A 27,429-nucleotide genomic window follows, 5' to 3' on the forward strand; every position below is an offset into this window, starting at 1 on the left:
CCATGATGGGTCTCAATCCCCCGTCTTTCTTGCAAATCAAAAAATAAGGGGAATACCATCCCTTGTTCCTCTCTGCTACAGGCACCAGTTCTATGGCGCCTTTCTCCAGCAGGGATTGAATTTCCTGCGCAAGGAGCGGATCCGGACTCTTCAAAGAGATTCCCCGGTAAATTGTCGTGAGGCCTCTGCCGGAAAAGAAGACAGTAGCCGTGGGTTATGATCTCCAGAACCCACACATCTGAAGTAATGGCACGCCACTCTACAAGATGCTGCGCCAGCCTTCCCCCAACTGGCGAACCATGGGACATGGCCTCATGACTGATCTGAAGCGGCTGCAGCGTTACCTGAGGGCAAAAAGGCAACTGCCCGAGCCGCCTTGGCACCTCGAGTACCCTGTTTTCCACCTCTAGCACTCCTACGGTGGCCCCTTTGACTGTCAGCTCCTCTCGCTTTACCAAAGGATGAGTAATAACGAAAGGAACCTCACCTCTATTGCTCGTCCCTAGGGAGAAAAGGCCAGAGGTTGTCTAACTGCAGCACCCAACGACTTTGCTGCAGCTTTGGAGGTCTGCAACCTCTCAAGGCTCTCGTCAGCCTTGCTGCCAAAAAGATATTCCCCGTCAAAGGGCATGTTGAGGAGCTGGGCCTGCACATCAGGAGCAAACCCCCGCCTTACGTAACCACGCAAACCTGCGTATCACGGTGCTCGCTGCCATGGACCGGCTGATGCAATCTGCCATGTCCAAACCCGACTGAACGGCCTCACACATGGCATCCTTGCCATCCTGAACCATGGCAAGGAAACCATCCCGTTCGTCCCCTTCGGGAATATGTTCAGCCGCTAAGGAGAAACAGTTCTACAGAGTGTGCGTGAAACGTGACAAGGGACATATGGAGTTGGCTGGCTGAAGCGCCATACCCCCCCTGCAGTAAACACTTCCTTCGCCCAGCCGTCAAAACGCTTATCGTCCCTATCTGGAGGGATGGTAGGATACGACACCTGCTTTGCCGTGGCCGTAGCCGCAGCCGCCTGCACCACCAAACTCTCCGGAGTGGGGTGCTTGGACAAGTAGCAGGGGTCGCTACTGGCTAGGTGGTATATTCGGAGCAAAGACGCCCACTGCCGGGAGACTCTCCGGAGCAGTCCAAGCCGCCGCCACTCTCCTCTGTAGAGCCATATGGAACGGCAGTACCGGGTCAGTTGGTGGACCTAGGTCGAGGATATCCATAAGGTCATCCTGAAGAAACTGCCCTGGGGGAGCAGACCATCCCAAGTACTCAGTGACCCTAGACATAAGGCGCCAGTATGAGGAGTCGGCATGAGTGCCAGGCTCAGGCCTACAAAACTCCACCTCCAGAGGTGTCCAGCCCACTGGCATCGTGCAGGGACTGCCGCAGGTCCTCAAATTGGCTATGGCCCGAGGGAATCTCATCTGGCACCGTATCAGGCACCATGCCATCATCAGAGCCTTCATCCACCTCTGAAATAAACTCAAGATGGCGGTAAGAAGGCACAGAATGTGAACCAAAGCCATGCTTGACCTTGGCCAGAGCTTTTCTAGGAGGTTCCACCGAGCCCCAGGGTACCCCCGTCGACACAGGCCTCGAGGCCAGAGCCCCGAGCGAGTCCTTCGACAGCCTGGGCACCGACGACTTCTTTGGAGGCGGGGCCTCGAAAGAGTCCGTCGACGACCTCTGCGCCACCGGCTTCGACCTCTTCCTCGAAGACACCACAGGTTCACACGGTCTCGAGCGCGTTGAGGACTGGGACCTGGACCGGGCATGACGAGAATGATTCCCCTTGTCCGAGCGGGACCTCTCCCGCGAATCGTGCCGACCACCCGAGCCCGAAGGTGTGCGAGCGGGGTCTCTTGATCGATCACGACCGACCCCACTCTGAGGCGTGGACAGACCGGTGCCCTGCGATTCGAGAATCGCTAAAATTTTCTTCCCGAAGGAAGCCCATTCCTCCAGCGTCGCATGCTTGGTGGGATAAGCGACCCGCCTCGGATGAGGAAGGCGACCGATGACTGCGCTTCCGGGAGTGCCTCGAAGAGGCAGAGGAGTGGCGAGACCGACTCCGGGACCGAGACCCAATGGACTTCCGGCGACGATGCAGAGAGTCGCCCCTCGAATCGTCCGTCGAAAGCCCCGCAGACCTCGACTTCCGTGGCTTGGACACCTTATCTACCGACGGCAACTTCTTGCGCTCCCACAAGGCTTTGGACGTGAGCGACTGGCAGTCGACACAGTCATCCGTGTCATGGGCCTCCCCGAGGCACCAGAGGCAGGCGTCGTGCGAGTCCGTCACCGACATCTTGGACCCACAGTCCCCGCACTTCTTAAAGCCCAGACGCGGGGTGGAAGACGAGGTAGACATCCTTCACAAAGAAACTTCACTAAACGAACAGGTTTGAAGAACCGAGAAACAACAGAAACTCCAAAGAGTCGAGGCGCGCCGAGATTCCCGAAGCGAACACATTCGCGTAAAAAACGGAACTGAGGCTACGGGCGTCGTGCATCCTACTTATAACATCTGGTGACGTCGGCCTTCGGAGGAGGTCCTCAAGGACAGCGTATCGACGTCATCGATGCAGGACGCAGAAAGATTTTCCGAAGCAGCACAGCTGTGGTGATTACTGTCAGATATGGAATACGTCGGAGGACCCAATCCCCTCGAACAGATGTTTTAGAACCGCTTGTCCCACCTGTGTGTCTTGGAATGGGTGTCAATGCAGTAGGGCTGAGAGAAAGTTTGTACTGAGCGCTATGTAGCTGCTTTGCAAATGCTGTCTAAGGAGACACTTGCAATAAATGCCAGAGTAGCGCTTGTGCTCCTTGTGGAGTGAGCTCTTGGCATGACAGAAGGAACACGTTACTTACCTGTAAATGTTGTTCTCCAGCATGGGTCCGGCATGGATTCACATGCTCATGAATATTCCGTCGTCAGCTGGGAATCCTCAGTAAAGAAAAAATCAGTTTTGTTTCTGAACTATCTTTCTACTAATAACCAATCACTGGCCTCTGGGCAATACTGCCCCCAGCCAATGACTGCCCTCTACCGAAGCCCCTCCTCTGGCAGCCATCTTCAGATTTGGTAGCACGTAAAGTGGCAGTAGGACGAAGAGAAGAGCCGCAGAGGGGTTGGAGGGAGGGTTTGCATGTGAATCCATGCCAGACCCATGCTGGAGAACAACAGTTACAGGTAAGTAACTTGTTCCTTCTCCAGCATGGGATCTGGCATGGATTCACATGCTCATGAATACAAGAATACATGGCAGTACACACATGAACCACCACGGGAGGTGGCAAGGCTCAACATTAAGCATTTCAAGAACTCAAAATTAAGCATCTCTTACCTCCTCACCAGGCTCACCTTCAAGCGAACAAGTTGCGCAGCACTGCCTAGCCGACTCTGGACTCCTCCCTGGAATCCCATTCGACGCAGTAGAATCTCATGAAGTTGTGTGTCGACCTCCACGTAGCAGCCCGGCAGATGTCCAGCAGGGTCACACCAGACAGGAACGACGTGGTAGCATCGATCGCTCTGGTTGAATGGGCTCTTGGACGGCCGGGCAATGGTTGGTTTGCCAACCGGTGACAATGCATGATGCAGCCAGACAGCCATCTGGAAATGGAAGCCTTGGAGAGGGCCTTCCCTTGGTTCACAGGTCCAAAGTTCACAAACAGCTGTGATGTCTTCCGAAGGCTCTTTCTGCAGTCCACATAGAACTTCAGCGATCTAGCCACATCCAGCGAGTGCAAAGTCCTCTCAGCTGGCAACGAAGGCGACGGGAAGAAAACGGGTACCTTGGGCATGAAGGAGGGGTGCATCCTCAGCACTACCATCGTCTAGAGAAATGTCAGGTACGGAGGTTTACAGGAGAGGGCCTGGCTCTCTCTCACTCGTCTTGCGGAGGTGATGGCCACAAGAAAAGCGGTCTTCTACGATAGGAACTTCAGCAGTGCTGAGTGTAGGGGCTCGAATGGGGGACCCAGGATCCTGGTCAGCACCACGTTGAGCTCCCACGCTGGGGGCCAAAGCCTTCACCGGCGGGAAAGAGCGGAACAGTCCTTTCATGAACTCCTTTACCAGGTGGTGACACGACAGCGACGCCTGCCCCGGAGTTCTGGTGTAGCGGGAGATAGCTGCCAGGTGGATATTGATGGAGGCATGCGCCAGCCCCGCATTGGCTAGCGACAGCAAGTACAGCAGCACTTGAGGGGCCGTAATCCATAGAGGGTTGATCTTCTGACTGGTTGGTGTCTCAGAACCTCTTCCACTTATGTCCATAGCACTTCAGAGTCGAGGACGCCCTGGCCTTTGAAAGTACCTCCTTGCAGGCCGCCGGGATATCGTAGCCTCTGAACTCTAGTGCTGCAGGAGCCAGGCCTGCACGTTCAGTGATCCCGGGTCGTGATGTAGGCTGGCGCCTCCTTCCCTGGTGAGAAGATCCGCATCAGTCGGCAGTTTGACTGAGGGGTGGGGGGAGGGGAACTTGATGGACCTCACCCTGGCCACTTCATTGGTCAACAGCCGTTGTACCTTGCCCAGGATGGCCTTCGTCCTTTCCTCCGATGGTGAAGCCAACCGCGCCACTGTATCGATTCTGGCTCCCAGGAATAGGGCGTCTTGCAACGGTAGCAAGCAGGATTTCGCGAAGTTGACCGAGAATCCCAGATCCGTGAGCACTTGGACGGTCTTCGCTGTGTGATCGACGGAGAGTTCTCTTGCCCTTGCTCGGATGAGCCAATCATCCAGGTAGGGGTATACGTGGATCTGCTTGCAGCCGCGCTGCCACCGGTGCCAGGCACTTGAAGACACTCGGTGCCAACTTCAAACTGAAGGGCAGTGCCTTGAACTGGTAGTGCCGCCCTTGGACCACGAACCGTAGGAACCTTCGATGTCCTTTGTGTATAGGGATGTGGAAGTAGGCATCCTCCAAGTCCAGCAACGACAGGAAGTCGCCTTACTGCAGCTGTCCCAGAATGTGCTGAAGGGTGACCATCCGAAACTTATGGGACTTGATGTATTTGTTGAGGCGGCGAAGGTCTAGGATGTGCCGCCAGCCGCCGGTCTTCTTTCGGACGAGGAAGTACCGCGAGTATACTCCAGAGCCTCTTCGGGACGAGTTCTATCGCGCCCTTTTTTAGCATCACTCGTACCTCTAGAAGCAGCTGTGGCACATGGTTTTCCTTCCTGGCCACGGGTGGTAGATGGGGACACTTTCTTTGAAACTCCAGAGTGTACCCGTGGGCCAGGGCATCTAGCACCCAAAGGTCAGTGGAGATGAATCCCACACGCTGACAGGGTGCTCGGGTGGGGGCCCAATGTCACGGCCGGTTCAGTCGCTTCGCCGAGGCCTTGCCACCTTGGCCTCCTTGGTGACAATGGTGTCCTCCAGCCTTGCTGCGGCCTCTGTAGGCTTCCTGCGACGAAGAGCGGGCCGCATGGCGGTACGACGCGGAACTTCCACCAAATCCTTTGGAGGCACCTTGAGACTTGCCTCCGGAGGCCCAAAAGGACAGCCATCATTGATGGAGAGAACCCAAGGCCCGGGCATTCTAGGTGTCAGCCTTGATGCAGTGACTTGTCCACTGCCTTGCTTAACAGGTTGTTCCCGTCGAAGGGCATGTCCAGTACCCTGGTCTGCACGTTCCGACGGAAGTCGCTGGCCTTGAGCCAACCACCCCGGCTAAGGCAAACGCTGTTGCCCATCTAGCGAAAGCCGGTGTCGGCAATGTCCATGGTCACTGTGATGGCGTGGTCCAAAGCCACCTCCCTTTCCTGTAGGATTTCAAGGGCTTCCGCCCTCTTGTCTGGCAGGAAAGTCAGGAGGGGAGCGATCTTGAACCACAGCACCCTGTCATAGCATGCCACGATCGCGAGGGCTTTGGCCGCTTTGATGGTCGTCGCCGCCGACATGACTCGTCGTCCCATGGTGTCCAGCTTCTTCCCCTCGCCGTCCGGTGGGCAAGTGGAAGTTGATGCCGTCGCCTCTGCCAATTTCTTCTTGCCCGCCGCAGAGACCACTGAATCTGGGGACGGCTGTGCTCTGAGGCACATAGGGGCGGAGTGTGGGACCCGGTACTACTTCTCGTACTGATCCCTCTTCGCAGGAGCCATGGACAGGTTCTTCAGCATCGACGGTCCTTCGTCCCAGAGTTCATACAGTAACGGGACTGAGAGGACGGCCTTCCTCTTGGCCTCCCGTCGTTGGTAGAGGAAACCCTCCTTCTGCTCTTTGGGGCAAAGCTGGAAAAGCGCTGATGCCCTGTCGATCATGGCGTGAAAGGAGACAATTTTGTCAGGGGGTGAGGCCCGGGTAGGGGGCGACTGGAGATGCGTCCCGTCGTCACCACCGTCGTAGTGTGTCCCTGTCGTCGCTGTCTCCGTTCCCATCTCATCCCTCAGTGAAGGGGATGGAGGTGAAGGCTGGAAGGGGGGGGGGGAATGGACTCGCCTCCGCTTGGTCACCAACGATCAATTGGATCGTCCACTGGGGGAAGCTCAACGTAGTCCTTATCTTTGTACACATGGTATGGACAGCCATCAAGATGGCTCCTGAGTTGTCCTGTGGCATAGGCATCGGTTGCGACGCCTGAGGAGCGGGTACATCCGTTTCCTCCGCGGCCCACTGCTCCTCGTCGGCCCCGCCGTTGCTCTCTTCGTCCGCCTCGTCGGGATCCCTCCCATAGGACCTGACTTCCTCAAACAACTTGTCCAGGATCTTTTTGACGCCAGCTCATCTTTTGAGGTGGTATCTGTATCCTTTATGACTACCGTGCCCCCCCTCTTTCTCATCCCAGGGTTTCATTGGGGTCTTCCTTATAGGATGAAAAGATGATTCCCTCCAGGGTGGCAGGGAAACTCTAGGCCCGGAAATCATCTCCACTGGGGTAGCCTCCACTGGCTTCGCCAGGGCTGCCACGACTCCTTCAATCGAGGCCTTCGCCGGGTGAATCAGGGCCTTCACGACCTTGGGCGCATCTGGGGCCTTCACCTTCGGGGGCGGGTCACCGCCTCGCCCTCCCTTGGCTTTCTCTGTCGAGATCGACCAGGGCTTCTCCCGAAGCTTACCCTGATTCTCAGACTTCCTTTTCCCCGAGCCAGAGCGTTGGCACGTGGATGATGGCGTCGGTGACATCACGCCCTGCCTGGCAACCGAGGAGGCCGAACCAACAGGGCTCCCGGTGCTTTGCCTTTTGTTGGGTCCCCATCGCCGGAGCGCCCTGAAAGGTCTTGGAAAACCGCTCAGACGACGACTTCTCACCTGCTGCTGGGCTCTTCCCCTCCAGCCAGTTAGTGAGTTGAGTTTGGCGGTCCTTCAATGTCTGGACGGACATTTTCTTACAGAATGCACAGTCCTCTTCCACGTGATCCTCCTTGAAGACATTCTGTAATCCACATCCTGGGCAGATCCTAAACAGCTTGGATCCACCAAGTGTCGTGTCTCCTTTGTCCTGGGCCATGTCCACGCGGGATAGGCCTCAAAGATCTTCCGGAATCCTCCAAGAAGAGAAACTCAACAAAAATTCACCATTGAAGGGTGTAGAAAAATTCCAAAACGGGCCCCCGTTGATCGGAAGAAGAATCGGTGGAGCTTGATGCTCGAATTGACCAAAAAATAAGAGTAAACTCTTAGGAAAAAAGCAAAACACAGTAAAAGATCGAGAGCTATAGCACGAGGACTCCCAACACTTGAACGTGTGGTCAAAATATGAAGATGGCTGCCAGAGGAGGGGCTTAGGTAGAGGGCAGTCATTGGCTGGGGGCAGTATGACCCAGAGGCCATTGATTGGTTATTAGTAGAAAGACAGTTCAGAAACAAAACTGAAACTGATTTTTTTTCTTTACCGAGGATTCCCAGCCTGATGGGGAATATTCATGAGCATGTGAATCCATGCCAGACCCCATGCTGGAGAATAGCACAGTTGTATGCATCTGACTATCCATATGCAGATGGCATTTTTGGAAATGCAGTCTCCTTCTCTGCCAGGGGCTATGGAGAAAAACAGTTGGACTGGTTTTCTTCGCGGTCTGGTTTTTCTACATAGTAAAGGACTGCCCTCCTTACATCTAGTGTGTCGAGTTTTACCTCAGCTGAGCTTTTTGGGTTCTGGTTCACATGAAATTTAGAGATGAACCTAGGAGAGAACCTGGGATGAGTATGTAAAACCAATTCGTCCTTGTGTATGACAAAGAAAGGATTCTGCACTGACAATGCTTGCAATTCACAAACTCTTCTTATGGAAGTAATAGCCACTAAGAAGGCAGTCTTGTAAGTCAGGTGTTTAAGACTCGACGTGTGCATCGGCTCGAAAGGGGGGGTCCCATGAGCTTAGCAAGTACTACATTGAGCTCCCACCCTGGCAGTGGGTTTCAAATTGGAGGATGGAGTCTTTTTACTCCCTCCATGAATGCTTTGATGACCGGCACTTTCCACCGCAATACTTTATTGTGGGAGGTGGTGTAAACCAACAAGGCCGACAGATGGACCTTTATAGAGTTGAATACTAACCCTGAGTCTAGCAAGTGGAGCATATAGTTTAGAATGTGGGGTGGGGTACATTCTATGGGGTTTATTTGTTTAGCCTGGCACCAAATTACAAATCTCCACTTGTCGAAATATCAGTGTCTAGTGTTTGGCTTTCGTGCCTCCTTGAGGATATCCATACACCTCTGTGGTAGGTTAAAATGGCAGAACTCTGACTTCAGGAGCCAAGCTGCCAAGTTAATCGTGACGTTGCGGGTGCACTGTTAATCCCCAGTGTTGAGTAAGTTGGCCTGGCATAGGAGTTTGATGGGATTGCACATCGCCAGTTTGCACAGGAGCAACTTGGATGGGTGTCACTTGTTCCTTGTGGATTTTCTTCACCACTTTGTTCATAAGAGGAGTCATGGGAAAAGGGTAAACAAATCTCCCTGACCAGTTCATCCATAGGGCGTTCCCCTTGGAGCCTGGTTAAGGGAACCTGGGCGTGAAGTCTGGGCATTGTTTGTTTTCGCTTTTAGCGAACAAGTCTAGCGTGGGGAAACCCCACTGAGAGAAGAGGTGGTCTACGATCTTTGTGTCTAGTCGCCACTCGTGTTCCTCTGGTAGGGGATCTCTGCTCATTGAGTCGGCTAGAGAGTTGAGTTCCCCTGGAACGTGTTGTGATGATAGGAATATTTTCTGTTTGAGTGCCCATTTAGTTTGGACACATTTGGAGAACGTGTGCCCCCCCCCCCCCGTTTGTTGATGTAAAACATTGCCGTAGTGCTGTCGTGCGGACTTGAACCTACTGGTTTGCTAGGTGTATCCCGAATGCCTGAAGGGCCGTGAACACCGACAGTAGTTCTAGCAGATTGATGTGAGTCCACAGACCTTGAGACCTTGTGCTGTGTGATGAAGGTGATGAGCCCCCCCCCAACCGGCGAGAGACGCGTCTGTCGTAAATATCGCCTGCACTTCTGGATTGTGGAAGGTTTTCCCCTTCAACAGATTTTCCCTTGTCCACCAGCGAAGGCTTTGTACTAGTGTTGGCGAAATGACCACTAGATCGTCCCACTGACCGCTTGCCTGAGACCACTGTTATGCCAACCATTCTTGCATGGGTTGCATGCGCAAACAGCTGTGCGTTACCAGGTAAATGCAAGATGTCATCATGCCTAGCAAACGCATAGCTTTGCGTATGCTTATCTGGCGGCCGGCCTGATGAGGCATTTGCAGTTACATATTTTGGACTGTTTAATCCGACGGGAAGACTAACCCCTCTTGAGTAGAGTGCTTGGCACTAGGCTCGATTTTTTCTCGTTTACTGAGAAGCCCAACTGAAAAATGAGGTTGATAGTTCTTTGGATGTTTTGCCTGCAAATCTGGGGAGTCTCCCCTGTAATCAGCCAGTCGTCCAGGTAAGGCTACACTGGGATTGCTTCCCTGCGCAGGTGCGCTGCACCACCACCAGTACCTTTGAAAATACCCTTGGTGCAGATGCTATTCCGAAGGGTAGCACTATGAATTGGTAATGCTGGTTTGCCATCTTGAATCGCAAGAATCTTCTGTGCGCTGAGAACATTGAAATATGAAAATGGGCATCTTTCATATCCAATGTTGGCATGTAGTCTCTCCGCTTTAGCACGGGGATTACTTCTTGTAGCGTAGTCATGCAGAACTTTTGTGGCTTGACATAGGTGTTTGCAGGGCGTAGGTCCAATACTGGGCACATTGTTAGATTTTTTTTTGGCACAAGGAAGTAGGTTGAATATATAACCTTGTTTGGTTCCATATAATGTCCCCTCAAAAATATCGCCATGCAAAGAAATCGCAATCCAAAAAAATTGCCGAAAAATTTCTGTTTTTTGTGGGGACATTATTACATGGAACATGCGGGGGACACCCCTGCAACCCACAAACCCTTTTTTATTTTTCATGGGGAGCGGGGGACCCTCCCCGCTGCCCCAGCCCACATATATAATGTCGCCACAACCTTTTCCCGGTGACATTATATACGGTGACCATGTATATAGGGGTATTACCAGATACCCCTTGTTTGCCTGGACGACTTCTATGGTGTACTTTTGGAGCAGCGTTGCTATTTCCTCGTGAAGGATGCTTTGTTCTTCCTTCGAGTGAGTCTTTTGATGTGGGGGATGGTTCTGTGGTCGCTGGATTAGTTCCACACAATAACCGCACGCCACAGTGGATAGCACCCATTTGTCAGAGTTGATTTCCTCCCACGCTTGGTTGAAGTTCGAAATACGCCGCCCTACTGGAGAGGCATGGGAGGGCACCTGAAGCGGGTAACCACTGTTTTGGAGGTGTGGCACCACCTCTAGAAGTGGAGGACCTCCCCTGGCCACGAGACCTGCGCTGTCCTCTTTGGTAAACCAGCAAGGCCTGGCCTTGATTGTTACCCCTGGACGATCCCCGATTTTGATTGTAGCTTGAATCCCTCTGTGAATTTTGTCAGCGAAAGCGACGAAAATTATCATCATTACCTCTTTGCCCTGTTGGTTTATTAGTAAGCTGGCCCAAGGTCTTTAAGGTGCCGTATTCCTCTTTAGCAAATTTTAGGACATCTTCAGCGGCCTTTCTGAAGCGGATGTTGGGCTCAATAGGCATACTAAGAATCGTAGCCGGAGTCTCCTGCTTGAAGCCGGACTGGCGAAGCAACGCATGTCTCTTAATAATTGTTCCTTCTGAAGTAATTCTGCCTGCATTGTCAGCGACGTCTAACATTGTCAGCGTCTAGTTTTCAGAATGCAGCTAGAAATTGCTCTGCCTTCTGCCGCTACCAAGGCCAATTGTGTCTTAAGGGGTTCAGGAGATGAAGACAATATTGCAGACACCTCATCCCATTTATGGCAGTTATAATTTGCCAGAAGTGTGGTATTCTTGGCGATTCTTGCCTGAAAGGCAGCCAAAGATGCTACTTTCCATCCCATAGTGTATAGTTTCTTACTTTCCTTGTCTGGTGGTGCCTCAGAAGAGGCTATGGGTGTCCCGGCTCTCTTTCTTGTTGGAACTACACGAGAGTCTGGTTTGAGCCGCCCCTGATATAGTGTGTGTTAGGCAGACTTGCATGCAGTACCTTCTGTGACCACCACCTACAATTAGGACTAAAGGCGTAAGCAAAAAAACAAACTTTGGTATAAGTCTGTATTACACAGTTTGTGGTAGCGAGCTGAGCAGCCAGGCTTATCTCAATAGGGAATGTGAGCAGTACAAGACGTTACACAGAGGTCTTACAATCACAGTGGTTCAAGTAGATACTTACACTCAAGGTTTCTTGGTAAAACATGTATTAATTTATTACACAATCATTTAGAAAACATTCACTAGAAGGAGGCAACTTAATATTATACACAAACACACTTCAATGAGTTTCTGAACAAATTAGGCCCCCCTGAAATAGAAGCAAAATGGCCTTTCAGTTACTTTCAATGGGAGTAAAAAGGCACAAGTCAGCAGAATAGATCACAAATACTTTCTTAGGCAGTGCAAATAGTTTTAGTTCACTAGAAGACTCTATTCAGTTCAATAGGCCTAGGCCAAAGTAAATGGACTAGTGTCTTGGATAGGAAAGAGCAGTTCTTGAAGTAAATACTAAAGTCTTTGCAAAAGTTCTCAGTTTGTACGAAAAAGAATCATATGTTGGGTCACAAGCTGATTAGGCCTGCAAGTTGGGAAAGTTCCACAAAATGTCAACGCGAGAGAGGCGTTCTCTCAATCGGGTTGGCACAGTACCTTAGTATGAAGCAAAAGATGCAGCTGAAGACATGGATTCCTGGCAGTTCCTGCAGATCTCACTGTTCCTGAGCCTCAGTCGTGGGGACAAGAGGGAGGACGTCCCATGCACACTAAAAACCAAGATTTGCAAGTAGAGCGTGATACAAATAGAAATATATGAAAAGGGATATGGGGTAAACACTTAGAAGCTCCTTATGATTACAAAGAACGTCGGCACGCTCCTCACCTACAATTGCTCTTACAGGTACTGTCGACACTAAGCCCACATACAGGCCCAGCAACAACAGGATCTGTGAGTCAACACCCTTGATGATATTGTGTAAGGTAACTTAAAGACAATGCTCACGCGGAGGAGAAATCGCACCTGAAATGTAAGCGAAGACCACAAACCCTGTAGATTAAAGAGGGACCCAGAAAGGCTATAGCAGCAAAGGAAGGATAACTTAATACACATGACTCCTGACAAGGGACAAGTAGTAATAGTGCTTACAGAATAGTGAGGAAATATAGGCATTCACACAGGAGCTGCATACTAGAGCACACTGTTGGGTTAGATTTTCATAGCAATGATAAATCTTCCTGACATGTGTCAACCCCAGAACGTTTTGCTTTTACTGATTAATTATTTTTCCTTATACATCTGATTGGGAACCTATTTCCACACTCACAGAATCTGTTAATGGGTGTCATTTTTAAGACTCGCCAAGTGTCTTTTAAAAGTTATCCTCTGACAACTTTTTGGCAATAGGTGCCTATTGTTGCTCGGCTGCCCTAGGGACTCCCCTTTCAACTTTCTCTGGCTAACCGTGTGAAAGCTACAGTTCCCAAGGGTAGAAGGTGTCTTTGGATCCCTTTTTACATTTTATTAGGTGAGACTAGCACCCCTCACCTTACGTGGAGTGCTGGGGAGATACTGAGTATGCCCCTTCTCATTTAAAATGTAACCTTAATGTTACAAGGACAAACTTCGCTTTGGCAGTGAACCGTTTTATTAATTTGGTGCACCTTTACCTCAGACTGTTTGCACAGCCTGGTTAAAGGCACCCATGGGCGCTCATTTTACCAAAATGGCCCTGGTTGTCTTTTTTCGCCATTTTAGCATTTCCTGTCCTTTCTTGTTCCTTCCCCTGATCTCCAGGGAAGGGAATTCATTGGAGTCATTTTTATCTACGGCAGAAGTCCTGTGGACTCCCGCCCAGGCTCCAGAGTGTCTGTGAAGGCAGGAAGCGAGGGAGGAGTCCATAACTCTGCAGTCCTTTGTCTTCCAGCTTCAGTGTGAGAATCCAGTTCAAACTGGGAGACTGGCTGTACTGAAAGGATAGCCAATCCCCCCCCCCCCCCCCCCAAGTTTGAATGCTGCAAGGCTGTTTGAATGGCTGGGTTCCTGTATAAAAGTCTGTTCCTGGAAGCTGAAGAGGTAGTCGACCACTGGAACCAAAACTGAAGAGGAAGATAAAGAATGTGCAGCTGAAACGTTTTCCAGCAACCAGAGAGCCTGCTGTGTAACCCAAGCCTGGTGTTGCCCTTCCTGGCAATCGACATGGGGACACAGACAACGATGACCCAGAGCCTAGTAAAACCCACCAGACTCATTTTGAGCCATTCCACACCATGCTGCGACCTTGCAGGGCCTCAATACCCCAATACCGTGGGACGTTGAGCCATTGTGCAGTGCACAGTCTTTCGAATTCCGAATCTCGCTGAAACTTTGTGGGTATCCTGCTGGATCTCCAGAGGCGTGAATTGAGTCCAAATAGTCCCCTCAACAGAGTGCTGGACCTTGCAAACTACGAGAATTCGACCAGCGATATTTGGTCTTCCTCTGTGCTCCTAAAAAAAGGCCAAATCCAGAGCCGCATCCAGCCGCGAGGAAAACCTTGCCTACAGCCTTCCCCATGATGCTTGCTGCAAAAGTGCTTCGAGTGTCCGGTCTTCTGAATGAAGGAATTCAACAACCAGGTTTTTGGCTGCAGATCCCGAAGTCCTCTTGCTGAAAAATCATCTTCTGTGAGGAGGTGCTGTGCTGGCTTGGGCATTTGCTTACCTTAAGTCTCTTGTGATTCCTGTGTAGTTTTGGGGTTTTCTGTGATTGGGAGGTCTCTCGTCCAGTTCACCCAGGACCTCTGCTAGCATCCTCCTAGGGTGTCTTCGCTGATGTACCGGGACCCTCAACTAATTATAAGGTAAAATACTTAACAGTTTGAAGAGTGTTCCTCTGGAACTCTGAACTTTGCCTGCAACTGAGCCTTATCGAACCCTCCCTACAGCTGGCTGCTGGACCACGAGGGTCCCTCTTCTGCCTCCGCGAACTCATTGTAACGCTCACCTGATTCCCGCAGAGACGCCGGTCTTGACTGGGTGAATGCCGTATCTTCAAAGGTGATGTGTAACACACGGTTGGCTCTTTGGGCTGGACCTCTGTGCACTGTATGTCTGACTCGAAGAGTAAGATGTCTGCAGATAGAAAATATGGGATTAATGAACTGGGGGTATTGGGTGCCTCTCTCCTCTTCCCTTTGTCTTCTCCTGTAGAACCCCAAAGGTTAATGCCCTCACCTTAGGTAAGTGAACGCAGAGCTCTCCATCTGCCTCGGGGCAGGGTGCCGTAACCAGTTTCTTCACTGGATAAGGGTGCAGGCCTCTTGACCTCAGAGGACTGCTGTCCGTCGTTAACTGCACGAACGGTAAGTTCTGGGCACTTCAAATGTCTTAAAAGTCTTTTGCAATGATATCTCTTGTTTTGCAGGGTTCCGGCGATGGCGGATGGCGGGCTGATGAGAGTTGAGGATCGAACCCGCGCGAGGAATAGAAGCGCCTGGAAGCACGTAAGTAAGCGCTTGTAGCCTGCTTCACGATGCGCACTAACTGTCCCTTTTATCTTGCAGGTACAAGTTCGGAGCTTTAGAGAAGCTGAAGGGTGCTGGAATACCCACTAGATTCGGCGTGGGAAGGAGTAATGGCACGTGAGTAATAAAGTTGCCCAATGTCTTTAAACGCACCTTCTTTTGTCTTTCAGATGCGGGATGCAGCGCCGAAGGCCTCCGGAGCGTGCGAAGAGCTGGTAAGCTTTTGTCTTTCAGATGCCAGAATGCAGTGCGAAGAACTCCGGAGCATGCGAAGAGTAGGTAAGCCTTTGTCTTTCAGATGCCGGAATGCAGCGCGAGGCGTTGGTGACAGCCGATGGACCAGGTAAGAGATGCGCTGCCACTGAAGACCGTAGTGCTAACCTGTTCTTTCTTTGTCTTTACAGGTGCTGCTGAAGACTGGATTCCAGGATGGTAAGCCTTTGTTCCCTTAGGCCCAGGATCAGAAGCAGAAGACACGATGAGCGTTCTGCTGCAGAGAATGCAGAATAACGCAAAGCAAGATTCATCCATCGGGTCTGGTTTAAATAGCCTCCTGTAGTGCTTAGGTGTCTCCTTCCACAGCCACGCCTAGGTAAGAAAAGAGTTCCTGCTTTCCAGAAGAGTTCCAGTGTTCTGAACCTAGGGAGTGGCTCCTGCCCCACCCAACAGGAAAAGTAGTCCCAAACAGAAGAGGATCAGGGGTTCAACTGGCAGGTAAGTAAGCAGCATGGTCTGCTGCAGGTAAGTCCACCCAAGCATTATGAGCCCGGCGCTTCCAGCGCTGGGACTGGGCATCTTTATGAGCCTGGTGCCACTGGCGCCAGGACAGGGTCCAAAAGGTCCCAATTGGGACTGGCTGGCACTCGGAACCGGGGTTATGGGTCTGCTTCCAAGGGAGTCGGGCAAGTCCTGATCTTTTGGAAGCAGAGATCATGACACTCATGTACTAGAATTGGGAAGGGATGGATACTTTAATGGGTTTGCCCTGAAAAGTAAAACAAGTGTTGAAAAGTTTACTAACTTGTGAATGAGTTAGTTGGTAACTTTAAACTCTCTGTGTATAGTTACAAAATGTTATTATTTACCAGATATATTTTGCCATTCAGATAAGTATATATAGGATTTACTTACCTTGAATAAGCTGTGGGAATTCTTAAATAAGTATTCTCAAAGTCTTACTTTCCTTAGAAACTGCTTTGCCATTCTTTCAAAGTAGGAAAAAGGGTTAACTTCCTTCCTGTGAATTGGGTTCCCCTCTTCCCAAAAGTAATGTTGTTGGTTTCACTTTATCATTCCTGTTAGCATAATTGTATGAGTGTCCCGAATTGGGTCTTGCTTCCCCTGACCTGCTGTTAGCCAGTTCAGAATAAGTCTGCCTAGGTCATACTTACCTTGTAGGTTGCTGGTAGCTCTATACAAAAGTATCCATATTTTACTTGCCTTGAGTAGAACTGTTATATCCTAAAATAATATAGTTTTATTGCTTCTCTGACTCTGAACTGAAAAGCAACTGTAATTGAATATTACACTCCAAGGTCCAAATCCCCTATAATAACTTATCCTGAATCAGAGTTATAGGTGTTTTACTGTTCCTGGAATAAGTGTTCCACTATTGTGAAAAGTATATTGTCCAGTTGACTTACTATGTGATTTCTTGTTGAGCGTTACAGTACAACTGTCAGGGTCTACTACCCTGTATTACAGAAAGTAAATCAAGAGTAACTATTGGTTTTGACTTGCCTAGAAATACTGTTAGGTGCTCCAAAAAAGGTTAATTGCTTTGGTCTGCAAACTTTAAAGCATCGTGTTGTGTTTTTCTATAATGCGTTTATATGATCTGTGATAGTAACTATTCCCCCCAAGATTTATCTGGGCCTACTTGCATTTAAATAAAAACATTCATTTTTACATTGTCCGTGTTTCTTTGGACCACATGCCTATTACAATTTCTTTGTAATGATTCTACAGCCCTCTCCTTCCCAAGATAAGTCTGGCTGCTCCGTCTATGCTACCCTGAATGTACAGCCTTATACTAAGAGTGGAGTCTTGTACTGTCTCAGTTGAATGGTTTTACTAAACCCTTAGTTGGACTTCAGAAAAACCGTCCTAACACACACTGCACCTAAAAATCAAAAGGGAACGAGAGAAATGCAAGAGAAAATAAAGGAACAGGATCAGGGGAAACAAAATTATGAATGCAAAACCTCCCTCCTCCCCACCGAGTGAAGGAAAGGAGGATGAAACAAAAAGGAAAATCTATAAATGAGGGGAGGCTAAAGGATCATAGTTGCACCGCAGACGAGGGCAAAGTCACAGGAATAAAGAACACAGACACACTGTGCTGCACAGAAATAGTAAAGCACTGGGAAGTGCTGATGGCAAAACGGAGGAAGCCAGAAAGGGACTTCAAGAAGCAGAAAATACTAATAAGCACACTAAACTCGAAATCCAGGGAAATGAACAAGAAATAAAAAACTTGGAACTAGTCACCAAGCTAAGAACCAGGAACAAGGGACCGGTTACAAACAGGAACACTGCATCAATGACCAGCACTGGGCTGAAGCAAACAGAGGTTTTTAAAGTCGGCCAATGAGCGCATGCATCAGGTGTGCTGCTTGCTAGCACCTGCCAGCCACAGGTACTACTTATCCTCGACCCAACCTTGTCCTGCAAGAGTGGAGAGGAAACAGTGGGCCAGGCATTCGGGGAAGCATAGAGTTTTGATTAAAGCAGCCTACTGGCTGCCATAAACCGGGAATGGATCTGGAAGGGAAGTGACATGGAAAATAAGGATTTGGCGCTCCCAAATCACCACATCATTGTCTAATAGTTCAGAAGGAATGTCCAATAGGTAATAAACCCAAAATCAGGCCTCCAAGCGGCAGGAAAAAGAGCGAAGGGAGCGAATTGTGACACCTTCAAATAATAATGCAATGGCATGTCAAAGAAAATTGAATATATAAGCATATACACATCTGCGGGCAAGGGATACCCATGACATTTCAGAAGTAGTAGAATGTATGCAAGCATGCACAGAAAGCAATGTATTTATTAAGTAGGACTTATAATATTAAACCAGTTAATTGTCCCAATAGTTATCCTGCTGAAGCCATTTATCCACCACATTGAGAAGCAGTATTCCCATTCATAATACTTCTTTGCGTTGAGGACATTCCCATCAGCATGTACATATCCCAACAATTCACGCTACAATCAGAATTTTCATAACAAGTCTCCCATATTTCTGTTTTTCTCCGAGTCTTAATTTTGATTTTGCTTAGAGCTCAATTACACCCAGTAATGTCACTTTAATTGGGGGAGTTATCAAGTGACTTCTAAAATCTGGCTGTATGTAAGCTAATGTTTTATGCAAATGTAGCATCATCTCTGTAAAGTACAGCTTTTTTAATGGCATACAAATGTTTTGAGAACTTACCTCCGCTGGCATCCGTAAGCTCTGTGCGCCGAACAAAGCCAAGGTATCCCGTTCTTGCCCAAAGTGTCTGCGTATCTCCAAAGCTCAGTTTTGTGTTGAAATGATCGGCCTGAAGGCTTTCATTGTCATAGATCGTGTAATACCCACTGGAGGTGTGCGGACTGTTCACCCAAATCTGTACAGGTCAAACACATAATTTTTACTAATAGACCACAGCAGAGAAATGCAGATCCAGAAGCTAAGCTATGGGATGAAGTACACCCTACAGTCTGTCAAATGGAAATTACAAATCCCTGGGAAGTTCTGCGTCCCAAACAAAGGAAAGCCGAAGAGAGTCTAACTTTATAAGGTCCCGGAACCACCAAGGAGTGGGGGATGGGGTGAGTCAGGCGGGGACTTGCAATATGCTGTTAACATACAATTGGGGGAGTCTTTCAATGTAATACATGGCCACAATAACTTGCATCTTCTTTAATACTAGGCCTTTGCTTAATCTAATGTAAGCAATCTTCAAGTTGGTGATTCATATAATCAATGTATAATCTGGAGAAAAAATCACTAATATCCAGATTTAATGTGTCACAGGAAAATATTTGAAGTAGTTTAATAAAATGGCTCTATAACTGTTGTGGTTTAAAATAAAGGATAACCTGCAGGTCGATTATTGCTCTCCCATGTTAAACTGCAGCAGTGCACAAAATAAACATACTACCTGTTATGGCTGTTTTTGCAAAAACACTGAGGCTGTAACATTCAGTAACCTTAATGAAGTGGGGTTCAGGTGGCAAATACACTGAACTCAAAAGGCAAGTCAAGCGAGGCTCAACTCTAGGGAGGGGTGGGTAGTCAAATACAAAAGAAGATACAATTAGCCCACACACTTATCTATACAAAGCACACCCCACTGGAATAATGTACACATACACATTTTTGGGGGGTAGGCATAATACAGAGGAAACTGTATGCATACAAAACAGTAGTTGTCATAAAAGACAACACTCCTACTATATTGCAGGTGCAGTTTTTAGTGACAGGTACATTACATATACCTGTAGCTCTTCCCAGGTACAAGGGCTGGGGAGAGACGGAAACCAGACATTAAAACAAAGGGATATAGTCACACAGGATCCCAATGCCAAACCAACAAAGTCACAGATTGTCTAGGCCTCTAGACAATGGAATACACAAATGTGCACCTCTCAGTCAATAAAGGGCCTAGAGGGGGTAGAACATTTCCAAAACACAGCCAGAGACTGAGGCTGGAAAAGGATCGGAGGGACAGGGCCTCCGTATCCTTGTCCTTTATTGCTTTATCATGCATGTTCTGTCTTGTCTTCAGCGCAGGAGATCATGCGGGACTCCTGGCGGTGCAGCTCTTCCTGAACAGACCCTTGGGATACCCTTTTGGCACCGATGGGTGGGAGTATGACCCCGGTACTCTGTTTTTGGGCACCTGGGTGTGGCCTACAGAGCAGGGTATGGGCTGGTGGCAGCTCTTTGCTGAATTGACAGGTGCCCTGCGCATCCTCTATTTTGGGATGCCCTGGCCCTGTCATTGGAATCTGTGGATTCCTCATAGGAAACAAGATGGCCCCTATGGCCTCTTGCTTTCTATTGCCTGTTACCTTGTATTCCGAAGTCCCGGGAAGCCCTGACTGCCCCTTCCCCCTGACTGGCTGTTTGGTGGAAGTTCCATATATGGTAGTGTGGGGAAGTCCAGGCCAGACTGGCTGGAGCCTTCCCAAAGACTATGTTGTGGGTACGCCCTTGGGGTGGGACCTGGGTGAATGGAGTGTGACGAATACACATACTGTGTTATGGGCGTCTAGTATCTGGTCTTTGACACAATGACTGAGACAGCCCTGCCCGAAACTGGTATGAATGCAGCGTGTAGTGCTGAATGGCAGAGTGCTTGCCGAATCCACATTCTGTGCTGCCAGAGTCTGGATGGAGAACAATGGCCTGAATGCACTGTGAGCCCGATTGGCTGCCTGACTGCTTGAATGCCTTTCTGAACGATTGGTTGCCTGAGTGTGATCCAGCAGAGTGAATGGGAGATCATCAGTATATCTGGAGGCCTCTAACTGCTAGAAATCGGTCAGAAGCTGAAGTTGAAACTGATGCTTAACTTTGAAGCCCACTGGAAGAAGAACTGCTGCTGCTGTCCTTCACTAATATGAAAGCTGCTGTGCCTTCAAGGAACAGATCCAAGAGGACCTGGCTCGGAGACCTCTTCCCAAGCTACGAGGGACCATTGTGCACCAGCTGATCTTTGCCAAAGCCCCCTGAAAGTCATACCCCCGAAAGGCTACCAACCAGAGACTGGGACCACTGCGGAATCATGAAGAGAAGCGCCTGGACATTGAAGACTATCCCCGTCGACTACCGCAGTCTACGACCGGAGCCACAGTGCTCCTTTGCCTAAGAACATTGAAACGACTCTCTCGCCTGCACCTTCGACCGCTTTCGTCCTGCCGGAGAAAGACAAGGCTGCAGATGACCGAGGAGAATCCACGGTGGGTTTCCCGCCAGCCGGAGTTCGCAGAGACGCTGACGACTCGACACCCTCGCTGGGCCAAAGTTCTTAATTGACTCCTAGCAGCAATGAACACTCGTCGTTGAGGTGCACCGCACGCCTCCGCTTACAAGATGTTTTCGACCGATCGTCAAGAACCGAGGCTGCTGCCTCAACAACAGTGTTCACCCTTTTTCCTCGTGGGATCTTGACAATCCATGGCTCCTGCCTTAAAGGGAGCCGCTCAAGAAGGATCCGTCGTCGACCCGACGTCGAACTGTGCTATTCCAGGTACATCGGGGTTGTAGAACTATTTAGAAGGAATACTCTTGTGAACAATATATGGACTGGGCTTGTATGATATCTTTATTTACCGGTTGCCCAGGTGGGGGAGGAGGGGATCCTCATACAGAACTGTGCCTGGTGGTAGGGGCTCAGTATTCTGCCAATTGTTCTAACCAACTGCTTTCCTCCTGTGTCTATTGTTGGTGCCCTTTATTAATTGATTTGTGTGACATTTAAACTAAGTACAGATGCACTTGAAATCTGATAATTGTGGTGCCACGTAGAACTGTGTATATATTTGCCATTGTAGATTAACCGAGCACAAAGCGAGTTATTGTGAATATAACCTTGAACCATAATTATATAAAGACTGTTTTCCCTAATACAGTGTGTAGACATTTCTTTGGGGTGCTTGGGGACTACAGTGTACTTAAGAACCAGCCTGAATCACCTCCTGAGAGCTAGGCATTGAGTGCTCGCCCACGTTTTACCAAATAGAGAATCTTGCCTGGGGTCTTCTGTGCCTCTCCTCTACCATATAGAGAGCAGGAGTACAGACATCCCCTCCAGTCTTAACAGAGACCACCAACAGACAAGATACATTTAGTCTTGGAGCACCAGATCATTACAATTCAAGGAAAACTATATAGGGTTGCTTGTAACAGTTTCAATGAAACAAGGATTCAGGATGACAAAGACGGAAGACAAGATTTTAAAAACACAGATATACTCCACCCCCCTGCCCCGCTCCCTCCGAAACCTAGTTTCTTGCTGGAGGTCACCGTGCCAGGACCAGGGGCTGCAAGAGGCGGCCACCTGGGCCCGGGTTCCCCCTGGACGCTCTGCGGCCGCCTGGGTCTGGCCTGGACCGGGTGCCCGAAACAGACTCCAAGTAATCCCCTGACAGCAGGGGTTCAGTGCTCATCCCACATCACCTGAACTATCGAGCCCCCCATACTCTTCGAGGATCATAATCAAAGAATAAGCGCCTTAGGAGGATCCGCTAGAACCCGCAAGAACCGGACTGGCACGGGGTTACCCCCCCCATCCTACTTGCACGGGGCTGCACTGAAGCGCCATGACCAAATCCAATAAAACCACCAAGCAAACGACATCTCGGCGCTACTAAACATGCCTGCTTGGGGGGTGAGGGGGGAACAAAAAGGATGAGCGCAACGAAGGTGGGATGGGAGATGCCCCCCTCGAGGACCAGGCAACCAGGGCATCCCAGGGGGTTACAAAAGCTGACTTGCATGACCTCCTATCAGCCCTCACCAGGGAATTCCAGAAGGGCACGGAAGTAGTAAAGAGTCAAATTACTCGTCTGCACAAAAGAGTGGGGGAGATCGAATCGAGGACAGAGGAAATCGAAGCCACACTATGCGAACAGAATTTTGAGATCGGAGGAGGAGCTGACAGAATTAGGGCCTTGGAGCGCAGGTGCAAGGCTCTCGAAGCCAAACAGGAAGATGCTGAAAACCGCTCAAGGCGGAACAATATCAGAATCTGGGGAATTCCAACGGCAATCCCGGAGAAAGACCTCCCAGCATACGTATCCGATCTCCTCCGTCATATCATCACCCTTCCAGATGATTCTCCCCTGGAGCTCGATAGAGTGCACAGGGCAAGACCCAGGCAGAGTCCTAACGGGGCAGCTGACGTTCTAGTAAGGGTCCATTTCTACAAGCTCAAGGGGGAGATAATGCAAGAGGCCAGGGCCATGGAACACATCCACTTCCGGGATTCGGAGATAGCCCTCTTTCAAGATCTGGCAGCATCAACCCAGGCTAAACAAAGAGCTCTCAAACCCATGGAGGACTGGCTGCGCGATCGCAAGATACCCTTCCGCTGGAGCTTTCCCTCAGGCCTCGCCTTCACTTGGGAGGGGAAAATGCAGCAAATCCCTTCCCCGCGAGAAGCGGAACCATTTATGAACCCGGACACGGAGGAAGAGGTCCAAGGGGGATCGAACTGCTCCCCCGAGTGGGCCAACAGGGAGTCTCTCCGCTCCTGGCCCTGGTTAGCGGGCCGTCGTAGGGTGCGCGGCCTGTCTTCCAGGGGGAAGAACACCAACAATCGCCAAGTGCCCCATCTGCACATACCCTGGTGTTTCCACCTGGGAGAATTGCTCTCACCGAATTCAGCAGCCTGGGACTTCCTGATTTACAGCTCCCAGACAGTCGGCCAACCCCCCGCCCAGGGGGCTCTGACTTGGAATCTAGAACCACACAAATGATCTGGCCTCCCAGGACCCGGCCAGAAGGAATCCAAATTAGCAATCTCCTTAACCATAGTAATCCACTGTGCTCTCTCTCGCACTGCATTGTTTTCACCTATACAGCACGAGACCCCTTGGTCTCCTATCCAGCTGGTAGCCACGGCCCAGCCGACAGCCCCGTTGGTAGAAGGCTGGTCTGGATACTGATATTTGTTTCCTGTTTCAAGTTTTGTTCTAGTTTCTTTTTTTGGTTCATCTTGGTCAGAGGGAGAGGGGGAGCTGGAGTTGAGGAGAGGGCTGGAAGCAGGGGGAAATCGGGCATCAAGACACGATGAAAAGGGGCTCATCCCTTTGCACGGAACCACCATTACAACGGCAATTTGTCCCACCGAGGGGGAGGGGGGGTCTTCATCCCTGCAAATAGTAAAATGCAGGGTAAATCAGCTATCCAACCTAACCACAAATGGCCCGGCCGAATAGGGAGCTCTCGATCCTGACCTGGAACGTCCAGGGTCTGAATGCCCCTCGGAAAAGGAAATCCGTGGAGCACAGGCTCGCCCAACTGGCACCCGACATTGTATGCTTGCAGGAGACACTGCCTCAGGATGGACGAGCGCCGCATAGCCTTTCAACACTACACAAAACGGTACTTTGCCTCTGCTGGTCTCAAGAAGAGAGGGGTCGCCATCCTGTTAAGCCAAGACTTACCCTTAACAAACATTACCATCAAGAGGGATCCAGAGGGACAGTATCTTCTGCTGAAAGGTCTACTAGTTGAGCTTCCCATCACTATAGCAGCCATATACTGCCCAAAAACAGCGCAAAGCCCATTCCTTCGCAACCTCCTCCCCATACTGCACTCCTTCACTGAAGGTCGGCTGCTCATAGGCAGTGATTTCAACTTGACTCCAGACCCAGACCTGGACAAAAACGCTCCCTCCATTCAAGGTGGACTTTGGTACGGCTCTCGTCATGGCAGAATTCCTGAGGGAAACCGACACTATAGATGCATGGAGATGGGCCAACATGGGGGCAAGGGATTACACTTTCTTCTCCCACGCCCACCTGTGGCATTCTAGAATCGACCTACTGCTACTCTGCAGCGCTCTCATCCCCTGCGCCAAATCCATCCAAAATGGACACAGAGCCCTTTCGGACCACGCACCAGTCACAATGAAACTGAGGGTAGAGAGGCAATGGAAACTACAAGACCAGATCTTGACCGACATTGCGATCAGAACGGAAATGGCTGAAGCCCTCAAGATCTACTTTAGGGAGAATACCACCGAAGACACATCAATTGCCATGATCTGGGATGCCAGGAAGCCCGTCATTAGGGGCACGGCAAACGACTGTACCGGCCGGCTCAGACGGCTGCGCAAGCTGCAACAAGACGCACTTGAGGCGGAAGTGACAGAAGCGGAACGCATCCTAAAACAAGGCCAGAATAGGAAAGCGAGCCGCGTGCTCCAAAAAGAGAAACGCTCCCTAGAAATGCACTTGGCAGACAAGGCGGCCAGAGCTCTAACATATACCAAACAGTTCTACTATGTGCACAGCAACAAAGCAAATCGGCTCCTGGTCCACAAACAGAAAAAGCTGCCATCGAGAAACACTATCCAATGTCTCCAGGATGCACAAGGGACTCCTCGCTACTCCAACATGGAGAAAATAGAAATCATGACGGCACATCACAAGGGTATCATGTCGGGTTACCCTACGGCCGCACCCGCACAAGCCAAATACCTAGCAGGAGCACACCCGGACGGCCCACACCCGCAACTCAAGGCTCTAGAAGCCCCTATCTCGGCAGAAGAAGTGAGCGAGGTCATAGCAGGACTGAAGAACTCAACCCCAGGTCCGGATGGGCTCAGGGCACAATTTTACAAGAAATGTTCATATATACTTGCACCCCAACTGGCGGCCCTCTTCAATTCGTTCCTATTATTGGGGACGACCACCCCCTCAATGGAAGAGTCATTAACCGTGTTGCTACTGAAACCTGGAAGGGACCGGAGTCACTGTGCCTCCTACAGACCCATCACCCTCCTGAACTATGACGCAAAAGGTTCACCAAAACCCTTGCGACCAGGCTGGCTCCCCTGCTTCCAGCCATTATCCACCCGGACCAGACCGGATTCATTCCCGGCCGTAGCACCCATGATAATATAAGGAGAACCATAAACATCGAATCAGCCAGCAGGAAGGGGCTGGAACTGATGGTACTATCCCTCGACGCTCAAAGCGTTTGACATGCTCGAATGGGGTTACATCCAAAAAACATTATGACATTTCGGCTTTGGTCCGAATTTCATAAAATGGACACTAGTGAACTATCAGCATCCCTCCACCAGACTAAGAATCAATGGGTCCAGGTCCGACACAATCAACATTTCAAGAGGCACAAGGCAAGGATGTCCCCTGTCCCCCCCCCTAGTCTTCACCCTCTCCATGGAGCCATTCGCGAACAGGGTACAACAAAATGCAGAGATCCAAGGCCTGACAATCAAGGCCCAAACATATAAAGCCGCCCTGTACGCCGATGACGTCCTCACGCGGACCAAGCCAAGGGAACCTATGAAGGCCCTATGGAGGGAATTGATGGAATTTGGGGAAGCATCGGGATTCAAGGTCAACCTATCCAAGTCGACAGCACTGAGCATTAACCTGCCTCGATCTACAACTACAGTCTTGGAAAAAGAATATCTTATACCCTGGGCGAAAAAGCAACTACCATACCTAGGGGTCCAGCTGCCATGCGCACCCAGCAGACTATACAAAGCCAACTTCTCGGCGCTTCTCAAAGAATTCAAGAGCGACCTGATACGATGGCAGAAACAAGAGATCTCCTGGTTCGGGAGAAACACGGCCCTGAAAATGAACCTTATTCCTAGACTACTTTACCAGTGCTCAGCCTTACCCACCACCATCCCGAAACAAGCTGTCCAGAAGTTGCAAAAAAACATTATGAGGTATATTTGGGAAGGTAAACAGCCACAAATCCCAAGGAAACTCATGCTCCCCAGGACGGGCGATGGGCGGATTGGGAGCGCCTGATGTTGCCAGATATACCCCGGTTGCACAGCTCTCGAATGCATTCGGCTGGCTGCCCTCCACCCCAAAACCCCGCTGGCTGGAGCTGGAAGAGGCCTGGAGCGCAGCCCCGGTAAACTCTCTACCACACATGAAACCCCACAGCGAATGAGAGGGCAGGGGGCCTCTGTCTGCAACCGAAAACACGGTGGCGAGCTGGAGGAAGGCGGTGCGGCTGTGGAAAGTCCGCAGCACAACAGGCCCACTCACCCAGGTCTGGAGGAACCCGGAATTCACACCGGGCTACATCCCCAAGAACTTCATGAGGTGGAGAAAAGGAGGACTGGAGAGGGTGCAAGACTTTTATGAGGAGGGAAACCCCCTGGATTTCGAGGCCTGCAAGATGAAATTTAACGTTCCGGAAAACGAGAGGTTCAGATACACCCAGTTTCGTCACTGGCTCTCGAACAGGGACATGAAGCACCTCGGAAGCAGAGACCTCACAGCCCTGGAACACACCCTCACAGCATCCCCCCCAAAGGGCAAAATATCAACCCTCTACAAGATCCTCGACAGAACGGACCCGACCCGGAAGGAGCCGACCATGCTCAAATGGGAGAAGGACATTGGGAGGCCCATTGAACCGGAGGAGTGGGACCACATCTGGATGAGAGCACATAGAAGCTCTAAATGTGTATCCAACAAGGAGGGGGCATTCAAGGTATGTTACAGGTGGTACTGGACCCCAGAAACGCTCAATAAATGCAATCCGTCAATCCCATCGACGTGCTGGAAATGATGCCCAGATAAAGGCACACTATACCATCTGTTCTGGACATGCCCCAAGGCCACCCAATTTTGGA

The 27,429-nt window shown here is 50.3% G+C and overlaps 1 protein-coding gene across 3 annotated transcripts in view; it reads right to left on the reverse strand.

Annotated features, from left to right (window-relative positions):
* Window positions 1-27,429, reverse strand: part of DIP2B (disco interacting protein 2 homolog B) — a 1,149,028-nt gene that overhangs the window by 101,097 nt on the left and 1,020,502 nt on the right. For all 3 annotated transcript variants that reach the window (XM_069653448.1, XM_069653447.1, XM_069653449.1), the window contains exon 36: window positions 18,516-18,690. In XM_069653448.1, coding sequence (XP_069509549.1) covers window positions 18,516-18,690 — 175 coding nt within the window. The remainder of the gene's footprint in view (window positions 1-18,515; window positions 18,691-27,429) is intronic.

Source organism: Ambystoma mexicanum, chromosome 3q (genome assembly GCF_040938575.1).
Source record: "Ambystoma mexicanum isolate Mex_15411 chromosome 3q, UKY_AmexF1_1, whole genome shotgun sequence".
NCBI lineage: Eukaryota > Metazoa > Chordata > Amphibia > Caudata > Ambystomatidae > Ambystoma > Ambystoma mexicanum.